Source organism: Leucoraja erinacea, chromosome 13 (genome assembly GCF_028641065.1).
Source record: "Leucoraja erinacea ecotype New England chromosome 13, Leri_hhj_1, whole genome shotgun sequence".
Classification (NCBI taxonomy): Eukaryota; Metazoa; Chordata; class Chondrichthyes; order Rajiformes; family Rajidae; genus Leucoraja; species Leucoraja erinaceus.
The window spans coordinates 53,071,765-53,082,807 of record NC_073389.1 but is presented as its reverse complement, the minus strand read 5'-3'; the positions used below and the strand labels follow the sequence as shown (position 1 = coordinate 53,082,807).

At 46.2% G+C, this 11,043-nt stretch overlaps 1 protein-coding gene across 2 annotated transcripts in view; it reads right to left on the bottom strand.

Annotated features, from left to right (window-relative positions):
- Window positions 1-935: 935 nt before the first annotated feature.
- The window catches only part of LOC129703052 (transmembrane protease serine 3-like), a 38,680-nt gene continuing 28,572 nt past the window's right edge, over window positions 936-11,043 (bottom strand). The window contains exons 9-13 of one of the 2 annotated variants that reach the window (XM_055645240.1): window positions 10,612-10,781; window positions 9,073-9,168; window positions 7,202-7,347; window positions 4,542-4,694; window positions 937-1,814 (exon numbers count right to left, since the gene is read on the bottom strand). In XM_055645240.1, coding sequence (XP_055501215.1) covers window positions 1,794-1,814; window positions 4,542-4,694; window positions 7,202-7,347; window positions 9,073-9,168; window positions 10,612-10,781 — 586 coding nt within the window. In that variant the 3' untranslated portion in view covers window positions 937-1,793. Of the gene's footprint in view, window positions 1,815-4,541; window positions 4,695-7,201; window positions 7,348-9,072; window positions 9,169-10,611; window positions 10,782-11,043 lie in introns of both variants that reach the window. The other variant, XM_055645241.1, reaches the window with a different exon arrangement.

Below are 11,043 nucleotides of genomic sequence, written 5' to 3'. Positions count from 1 at the left end.
TTAATGGAAGATCAGAATTTTAATTGAATATGTTTCAAAAGTCTTTCCTGAATTATGGTTTAATGACGGCAAAAACACTTGTACTGACGTTTGGGAAAAACACATCAACACCAACGTTTAAAATGTGGATTTCAGACACGTTGGAAACTTTACATCTTGAAGAAAGGAGATGCCTCCTAACAGCAACTAGTTCAGTGTTCCTAAGCAATTTGGTCTCCAGTGTGTTGGAAGCTGATAGTAAGGAGCAGCCGTCAGGCTATCAAACAGGAAGGATCCGTACTGCAAAACTTTGAGTTTTTATATAATAACCCATTTTCCGTTGGGTCTGCCCCACAATGGTTGATCCCCCAACCCAATATTCCACATGCATGGGTATATCCATATTACTGAATTATGGTATAGTGGACAGCACTGATCTGTTCTCTTTAAAAAATGCCATTGACTATGTTCTGTGTGCTGAAGCAAAGCAAAAATTTCATTGTTCCTATACAGGGACAACTTTGACCACGGATGAACACGGAGGAAGGAGCAGCTGGCTGGACGAATGGTGCCATCCTCCGTACTGATGCGGACTGATTTTATGTATTGATCGATGGATATCTGATGTAGATGCTTTTTTTTTTTTTTTTTTAGATAGAATTTCAATTTTATTAGATATATGTAGATTATTATTTAGATTTTATTATTTATTTATTATTTATTTATTTTTTTATGATTTTTTTTTTAATGATACTGCCTGTAAGGGAAATTCATTTTGTTGTCTCAAATTGAGACAATGACAATAAATTTGAATACAATACAATACAATAAACTCACTTGAACTTGAACTCTTACAAGCATATGGAGCAACACAAACATAGAAATTGTCTGTTTCAGGATTGGGTGAATGGTGGTCAAGAATAATAAATAGCTATCTCCTCTTTATTCTTCTGCTCCTCCTTTTACCTTTTCTTCTTTTCTCTCTATTTTCTTTCTTCTCCATTTTTCTTCTTCTCACTTTCCGATATCACACGCCTCTCTATTCCTTTTCTATTCTCATTCTAGCCCTTTTTTTACTGTTAAAATTTAAAAAAAAATAAGAAGCTGTACATGAACCACAACATGTCAATATATACTAGGTATCTATGATACCATTTTATTGTACTTACTTCTAATAAAAAGACAAGCACCTGTAGTCGGGATCGAACCGGTGTCTCAAGCGCTGTAAGGCAGCAACTCTACCGCTGTGCCACAGGTGCTCCATGTCATGTGATGGAAGCAGATACCACTGTAAACCACACAGGTGGCAAAAAAGAAATGGAAACACCATGTTGTACCGGGAGATCGGGGAACTGGGACTAATCTGATTGCTTCAAGGATCTGGGATAGTTGCAAAGGGCTGATTGGCCTCAAGACCTGTGAGATTTGGATTAGATGACGAGTAATCTAAACTAATACCACAAAGAATGCAAATTGAAATCACATGGTAGTCAGGAATTTCAATTTTGACCGGAGCTCCCAGAGAAAACCCACGCAGGTCACGGGGAGAACGTGCAAACTCCTTACAGAGAGCACCCGTAGTCGGGATCGAACCCGGGTCTCTGGCGCTGAATTTGCTGTAAGGCAGCAACTCTACCGCTGCGCCACCCGGTGGAAGTCTAGCAGCTTGTGAATATGTAACTAATTCTCACCCTTCCCCACTGGGCATGTAACATATGCTAAGATTGCAATGTTCATATTGAGACATGACTCATTGTGTAATTAGGACAAAACTTAGACGTGGTTTTATTCAAACGCTTCACTTTTGGTTCTCTTCAGCCATTTGACTCTTCCTTCTGTGAAATGAAAGTAGATTAAAAGCATGATTAACTGAAGTAATATCATTAATAGACAATAGGTGCAGGAGTAGGCCATTCGGCCCTTCGAGCCAGCACCGCCATTCAATGTGATCATGGCTGATCATCCCCAATCAGTACCCCGTTCCTGCCTTCTCCCCATATCCCCTGACTCCGTTATCTTCAAGGGCCCTATCTGACTCTCTCTTGAAAGTATCCAGAGAACCGGCCTCCACCGGCTTCTGAGGCAGAGAGTTCCCCAGACTCACCACTCTCTGTGTGAAAAAGTGTTTCCTCAACTCCATTCTAAATGGCTTACCCCTTAATCTTAAACTGTGGCCCCTGGTTCTGGACTCCCACAACATCGGAAACATGTTTCTTGCCTCTAGCGTGTCCAAGCCTTTAACAATCTTATATGTTTCAATGAGATCTCCTCTCATCCTTCTAAACTCCAGAGTGTACAAGCCCAGCCGCTCCATTCTCTCAGCATATGACAGCCCCGCCATCCCGGGAATTAACCTTGTTAACCTACACTGCAGTCCCTCAATAGCAAGAATGTCCTTCCTCAAATCAGGGGACCAAAACTGCACACAATACTCCGGGTGTGGTCTCACTAGGGCTCTGGTGTACAATTGCAGAAGGACCTCTTTGCTCCTATACTCAATATGCTTTTTTTTCCTCCCCCATGTTAAGGGAAAATGAATATCAAATGTGTGTGTGGGGGGGGGTTACATTTCAGTTATATCATTTAGTTTATTGTCACGTGTACCGAGGTACAGTGAAAGGCTTATTTTGTTGCGTGCTATCCAGTCAGCGGAAACACTATACATTGATTACAATTGAACCATCCACAGTGTACAGATACAGTATGAAGGCAATAATGATTAGTGCAAGATAAAATCCAGCAAAGTCTGATTAAAGATACTCCGAGGGTCTCCAGTGAGGAAGATAGTAGCTCAGGGCCGCTCTTTTTAAGGACGTTGAGACCTTATCTGGAGTTTAGTGTCCGTTTTCAGTTCACGAGGTTAATCCCCGGGATGGCGGGACTGTCATATGAGGAAAGATTGAAAAGACTAGACTTGTATTCACTGGAATTTGCAAGAATGAGAGGGGGATCATATAGAAACATATCAAATTATAAAAGGACTGGGCAAGCAAGATGCAGGAAAAATGTTTCCAATGATGGGGGAGTCCAGAACCAGGGGCCACAGTCTAAGAATAAAGGGGAGGTCATTTAAAACTGTGATGAGAAAAAACTTTTTCACCCAGAGAGTTGTGAATTTGTGGAATTTTCTCTGCCACAGAGGGCAGTGGAGGCTAATTCACTGGATGAATTTAAAAGAGAGTTAGATAGAGCTCTTGGGGCTAGTGGAGTCAAGGGGTATGGGGAGAAGGCAGGCACAGGTTATTGATTGGGGATGATCAGCCATGATCACAATGAATAGCAGTGCTGGGTTCAAAGGGCCAAATGGCCTCCTCCTGCACCTATTTTCTATGTTTCTGTGTTTCCTTATGTAAGGATGAACCTTATTGTCCCTTGGTTTAGTTTAGTTTGGAGATCCTTCATGAAACAAGCCCTTCGGCCCATCGAGTTCATGCCGACCATCCATCCCCCAATGACACAACTTCCATGTTATCCCATTTATCGCGTCCACTCCCTACACACTGGGAGCACTAGTGTGAACGGGCGATGGACGGGCCTGTTTCCATGCTGTATCTCTAAATGAAACGAAAACTACAACTAAAGGAAAAGTAAAACTGAAACTAAATGTAAAACTAAAGGGCCTGTCCCACTTGGGAGTCATTTGCAGGTGGCGCGCGAAGATTTTGTGAAAGCCCAAAATCCAGGTGCGCCGCGCGCCACTGCGACCCACCAGGTGCCATGCGCGCGTAATGCACGCTATGTGTGCGTCATGATGCGCGCGTGAGACGTAAATGATGTCACCGCGTGCATTGTGACGTGTAAATGATGTCATTTACGGAAAGATGTCAACAAAATAGAGAGAGTACAGAGGAGATTTACTGGAATGTTGCCTGGGTTTCAGCACCTAAGTTACAGAGAAAGGTTGAACAAGTTAGGTCTTTATTCTTTGGAGCGCAGAAGCTTAAGGGGGGGGACTTGATAGAGGTCTTTAAAATGATGAGAGGGATAGACAGAGTTGATGTGGATAAGCTTTTCCCATTGAGAGTAGGGAAGATTCAAACAAGAGGACATGACTTGAGAATTAAGGGACAAAGGTTTAGGGGTAACATGAGGGGGAACTTCTTTACTCAGAGAGTGATAGCGGTGTGGAATGAGCTTCCAGTGGAAGATAGGTATATGGACGGGAAAGGAATGGAGGGTTATGGTCCGAGTACAGGTAGATGGGACGAGGTGAGAGTAAGTGTTCGGCACGGACTAGATGGGCCAAGATGGCCTGTTTCCGTGTTGTAATTGTTATATGGTTATATGGTTATAAATGATATCGCGTAAATGACACGCAAATAACACCCGAGTGGGACAGGCCCTTCAATAGAAATGAAGACTAAACTGTAAACAAACTAAATTAAAATGTCAAAACTGAAACTGAACTAAAATTAAAGTACAACTAATTTAAACAACGAAACTGAAATTAAACTAAGGCTACATTGAAACTACAATGAAACTACAACAAAACTGCAACTGCGACTACAATTACAACTAGACTAAACGATGAAACGTAGGCTGGGCCATGTCCGTGCCATTACCTCCATTTGCTGGTGGATCCACTCGAGGTATTCGGTGACCCTGGCGTAGACGCCAGGTTTGTTCTGGTTTGCACAGCCAGCTCCCCAGCTGGTAATCCCCACCAACCTCCATCCGCTCTCTTCTCTGCAGGCCAGCGGTCCACCACTGTCCCCCTGTGTGTATTCAAACGGATATTACACTTACACCAAGCCAATTGACCTACGTAGCGGTACGCCTTTGGAGTGTGGGAGGAACCCGGAGATCTCGGAGTAAACCCCCACGCGGGTCACGGGGGAGAGCGCAGGAACTCCGCGCAGACAAGCGCCCGTGGTCGGGATCGAACCCGGGTCTCCGTGAATGAATTAATACGTTTATTGTCCAAGTATTCACATTCAAGGCATTTGCCTTGGTGCTCCGCCCGCAAGTGACAACATGACACACAGTGACAATTAGGAATGACACATAGGACATTAAACATTAATAATAAAACATTTTTGATTAAACATGTGAATGCAATACTCTACTGCTGCGCCACCGTGACCACTCAGATCCAAAGTAAACGGAAAACCCACGGATTGGGAACTTTACAAGATGCTGGTCGGAGGCTAAGAGGAGACCTGACGGAAGTATATAAGATGATAAAAGGTGCAGGATTAGGCTCGAATAGACTTTACTTTGAACTTTAGAGTGTAGGGATAATGAGGGCCAAAGGGCATCGGGTGAAGGTGAGAGGGGAAAGATTTAATAGGAACCCGAGGGGCAACGTTTTCACTCAGAGCATGGTGGGTGTATGGAACGGGCTGCCAGTGTGTGGAAGTTAGTATGGAAACAGGCCTTTCAAGCCACCGAGTTCATGCCGCCCAGCGATCCCCATACACTGAAACCATCCTATAGACAATAGGTAAAAGATGTAGGAGTAGGCCATTCGGCCCTTTGAGCCAGCACCGCCATTCAATGTGATCATGGCTGATCGTCCACAGCCAGTACCCCGTTCCTGCCTTCTCCCCATATCCGAAACACATACTAGGGACAACTTACAGTTTTTCAGAGGCCGATGAACTTACAAACCTGTTCTTGTGGGAGGAAACCGGAACACATAGAGAAAACTACACACACTAGGGACAATTTACATTTACACCAAGCCAATTAGCGGGCAAACATGTGCGCCTTTGGAAAGTGGGAGGAAACCGAAGATCGCGGAGAAAACCCACGCGGGTCACGGGGAGAACGTGCAAACTCTGCAGTCGGGATCGAACCTGGATCTTCGGCGCAGACAGGCAGCAAATCTACCGCTGCACCACCGTGCCGCTCAATAGAATAGACGGTTCAGTTTATTGTCCCGTGTACCGAGGTACAGTGAAAAGCTTATGTTGCGTGCTAACCAGTCAGCGGAAAGACAATACGTGATTGTGATTACAATCGAGCCGTCCACGGTGTATAGATACATGAGAAAGGAAAAACGTTGAGTGCAAGGTAAAGCCAGCAACGTCCGATCAAGAATAGTCCGAGGTAGACAAAAATGCTGGAGAAACTCAGCGGTTGAGGCAGCATCTATGATGCTGCCTCATCCGCTGAGTTTCTCCAGCATTTTTGTCTACCTTCGATTTTTCCAGCATCTGCACATCCCTGAAGATCTTTCCTGGTCCGAGAACACTGATGCAATTATTAAGAAAGCACATCGGAGCCTCTACTTCCTGAGAAGATTACGGAGAGTCGGTTTGTCAAGGAGGACTCTCTCTAACCTCTACGGGTGCACAGTAGAGAGCATGCTGACCGGTTGCATCGTGGCTTGGTTCGGCAACTTGAGCGCCCTGGAGCGGAAAAGACTACAAAAAGTAGTAAACACTGCCCAGTCCATCATCGGCTCTGACCTTCCTTCCATCGAGGGGATCTATCGCAGTCGCTGCCTCAAAAAGGCTGGCAGTATCATCAAAGGACCCACACCATCCTGGCCACACACTCATCTCCCCGCTACCTTCAGGTAGAAGGTACAGGAGCCTGAAGACTGCAATGACCAGGTTCAGGAATAGCTGCTTCCCCACAGCCATCAGGCTATTAAACCTGGCTCGGACAAAACTCTGAACATAGTTTATTCTGTTTATTTGCAATTTATCAGTTTACTTATTCATTCCAGAACCAGGGTCCACAGTCTTAGAATAAAGGGGAGGTCATTTAAGACTGAGGTGAGAATTTTTTTTTTCACCCAGAGAGTTGTGAATTTATGGAATTCCCTGCCACAGAGGGCAGTGGAGGCCAAGTCACTGGATGGATTTAAGAGAGAGTTAGATAGAGCTCTAGGGACTAGTGGAGTCAAGGGATATGGGGAGAAGGCAGGCATGGGTTATTGATAGGCGACGATCAGCCATGATCGCAATGGCTGGAAGGGCCGAATGGCCTCCTCCTGCACCTATTTTCTATGTTTCTATATGTGTATATATTTATATAATGGGCATATATGGACACACTGATCTGTTCTGTATTCATGCCTACTATGTTCTGTTGTGCTGAAGCAAAGCAAGAATTTCATTGTCAGGAACACATGACAATAAACTTTCTTGAATCTTGAATCTTCCTAAACAAGGATAGTCCGAGTGTCTCCGGTGAGGTGGAGAGTCGCTCAGGACCGCTCTCCGGTTGTGGTGGGGATGATGGAATCTTTTCGCCAGGTTTCAGCCCTTACCTGACAGGTGTCCACACCTCCCTGCAGGTAGCCAGCGCAGATCATCCTGGAACTGATCCTCTTGTGGTAAACATCGGGACGGCGGCAAATGTTGTTGGCAATCAGCGGGACCTCCGCTTCACGCAGATCAAGTGAGATTTCATCCGCTGCATCGTAAAAGCAGTTTCAGTTTAATAATAATAATAATAATAATAAATTTTATTTATGGGCGCCTTTCAAGAGTCTCAAGGAAACCTTACAAAAATTTAGCAGGTAGAGGAAAAACATGTAAGGGGAATGAAATAAATAGTAGAGACATGACTAGTACACAAAGTAAAGACAGAATTCAATACAAGACACAATATGAGGCAATTAATGCACAGATGAAAAGGGAGGGCACGTGGGGCTAAGGATAGGCAGAGGTGAAGAGATGGGTCTTGAGGCGGGACTGGAAGATGGTGAGGGACACGGAATTGCGGATCAGTTGGGGAGGGAGTTCCAGAGCCTGGGAGCCGCCCTGGAGAAGGCTCTGTCCCCAAAATTGCGGAGGTTGGACTTGTGGATGGAGAGGAGACCGGCTGATGTGGATCTGAGGGACCGTGAGGGTTGGTAGGGGGAGAGGAGGTCAGTGAGATATGGGAGGGCCAGATGGTGGAGGGCTTTGTAGGTGAGGATCAGGATGTATCCGGTGGGAGATAGGTGGAGGACTGGAGTGATGTGATGCCAGGATTTGGTGTGGGTGATGAGTCGGGCGGCTGCGTTCTGGACCAGTTGGAGTCGGTTGATGTAGGTGGAGCTGATGCCAAGGAGAAGTGAGTTGCAGTAGTCCAGTCGGGAGGAGATGAAGGCATGGATGAGTCTTTCAGCAGCGGGCGGTGTGAGAGAGGGTCTGAGTTTGGCGATGTTGTGGAGATGAAAGAAGGAGGTTTTAATGACATGGAGGATGTGAGGCTCAAGGGAGAGGGTGGAATTTAGTATTGGAGATACAGCGTGCAAACAGGCCCTTCCCCCTAATTCTATTCCATGGAGCGTAGGAGGATGAGGGCAGATAGAAATATATAAACATAGAAAATAGGTGCAGGAGGAAGCCATTCGGCCCTTCGAGCCAGCACCGCCATTCATTGTGATCATGGCTGATCAATAATCCCGTGCCTGCCTTCTCCCCATATCCCTCGACTCCACTAGCCCCTAGAGCTCTATCTAACTGTCTTAAATTCATCCAGTGATTTGGCCTCCACTGCCCTCTGTGGCAGGGAATTCCACAAATTCACAACTCTCTGGGTGAAAAGGTTTATTCTCACTTCAGTCTTAATTGGCCTCCCCTTATAGAGGTATTTCATTCATTCAATCTCAGAGATCTTCGGTTTCCTCCCACACTCCAAAGACGCGCAGGTTTGTAGGTTAATTGGATTGGTAAATGTAAAAATTGTCCCTAGTGGGTTTAGGATAGTATTAATGTGTGGGGATCGTGGGTCGGCACGGACCCGGTGGGCCGAAGGGCCTGTTTCCATGCTGTATCTCTAAACTAAACTAAACCGGAGGACCCGGAGAAAACCCACATAGGTCACGGGGAGAACGTGCAAACTCCGTACAGACAGCACCCGTGGTCAGGATCGAACTCACGGTTGGTCTGACACCAGTTCTACGCTACACACTAGGGGCAATTTACAGAAGCCAATTCACCCACAAACCTGCACTTCAGGAGGAAACCAGAGCACCCAGAGAATACCCACGCGGTCACAGGAAGAACGTGCAAACTCCGTACAGACAGCGCCCGTGGTCAGGATCGAACCGAGGTCTCTGGCGCTGCGAGGCAGCGGCTCTACCCGCTGTGCCACCGTGCGGGGGGTGGAGTTTGGAAACCACAAAACCATTTACAAGACTCGCCTCACCTTCTTCACTCGTCAGCCCCCAGCCTGAGATCCAGCAGGATTTGCCATTCGGAAATTCTTGTCCCGAGTTCGGTAGGCAGATGGGCTGGATCCAATCTACATTTGAAATGAGACATGGCGATCACTTCCTGAGAGTGTGCTCCAAAAATGGAATTTCAAGGCACAGTGCGATAGAGAGGCAGAGGTCATAAGGTCATGTGCTAGGAGTAGAATTGGGCCATTCGGCCCATCGAACCTACCCTGTCATTCAATCATGGCAGATCTATCTCTCCCTTCTAACCCCATTCTCCTGCCTTCTCCCCGTAACCTCTGACACCCGTACTAATAAAGAATTTATCTATCTCTGCCTTAAAATATCCACTGACTTGGCCTCCACATCCTTCTGTGGCAAAAAATTCCACAGATTCACCACCCTCTGACTAAAGAATTTCCTCCTCATCTACTTCCTAAAAGAAGTTCCTTTAATTCTGAGGCTGTGACCTCTAGTCCTAGACTCTCCCACTAGTGGAAACATCCTCTCCACATCCACTCTATCCAGGCCTTTCACTATTCTGTACATTTCAATGAGGTGCCCCATCATCCTTCTGCTCATTCCTTTCTAGGTGGTGAATCTGTGGAATCCATTGGCACAGATGGTTGTGGAGGCCAAGGCATTGGGTATTTTTAAAGCAGAGATTGATAGGATCAAAGGGGTCCTTCTGCAGTTGTACAGGGCCCTAGTGAGACCACACCTGGAGTATTGTGTGCAGTTTTGGTCCCCAAATTTGAGGAAGGACATTCTTGCTATTGAGGGAGTGCAGCGTAGGTTTACAAGGTTAATTCCCGGGTTGGCGGGACTGTCATATGCTGAGAGAAAGGAGCGGCTGGGCTTGTACACTCTGGAGTTTAGAAGTATGAGAGGGGATCTTATTGAAACATATAAGATTATTAAGGGTTTGGACACGCTAGAGGCAGGAAACATGTTCCCGATGTTGGGGGAGTCCAGAATCAGGGGCCACAGTTTAAGAATAAGGGGTAAGCCATTTAGAACGGAGATGAGGAAACACTTTTTTTACACAGAGAGTTGTGAGTCTGTGGAATTCTCTGCCTCAGAGGGTGGTGGAGGCGGGTTCTCTGGATACTTTCAAGAGAGAGCTAGATTGGGCTCTAAAGAAGGGTTTCGGCCCGAAACGTTGCCTATTTCCTTTGCTCCTTAGATGCTGCTGCACCCGCTGAGTTTCTCCAGCACTTTTGTCTACCTAGGGCTCTTAAAAATAGCGGAATCAGGGGATATGGGGAGAAGGCAGGAACGGGGCACTGATTGGGGATGATCAGCCATGATCACATTGAATGGCGGTGCTGACTCGAAGAGCTGAATGGCCTACTCCTGCACCTATTGTTTACTGCCTATTGTCTAAACCTGTCCTATCCATGTACCTGACCAAATGTCTCTTGAATAGTAAGTCTATTGTCTATTGGAACCAATTCTCTACTTCCTCCGGCAGAGTTCAGAGGTACGATGTCATAAGTTTCCCCGAAAGGAAAGAGAGGTGGAGTTACCGTTGAACGCCAGTGGCCGTTCCAGCTTTATGAGGGCCAGGTCATAATCGTACGTCTGGCTTCTAAATTTCTGGTGGTGTATGATCTTCTTGACCAGGTGGGAAGAGCTTTCGGTCAGAGGCTGCTCCACGATGCCAGCATACACCCTCCACGAGGAGAGAAATATGAACCTAAACACCAGGGGGTAGAAGCAAAAAAACCAAATCACTACTTCACCCATTCCTTCTCTCCAGATGATCGAGGGTCTCGACGCGAAACGTCTTAAGGGGTTGGACAGGCTAGATGCAGGAAGATGTTCCCGATGTTGGGGAAGTCCAGGACAAGGGGTCACAGCTTAAGGATAAGGGGGAAATCCTTTAAAACCGAGATGAGGAGAACTTTTTTCACACAGAGAGTGGTGAATCTCTGGAACTCTCTGCCACAGAGGGTAGT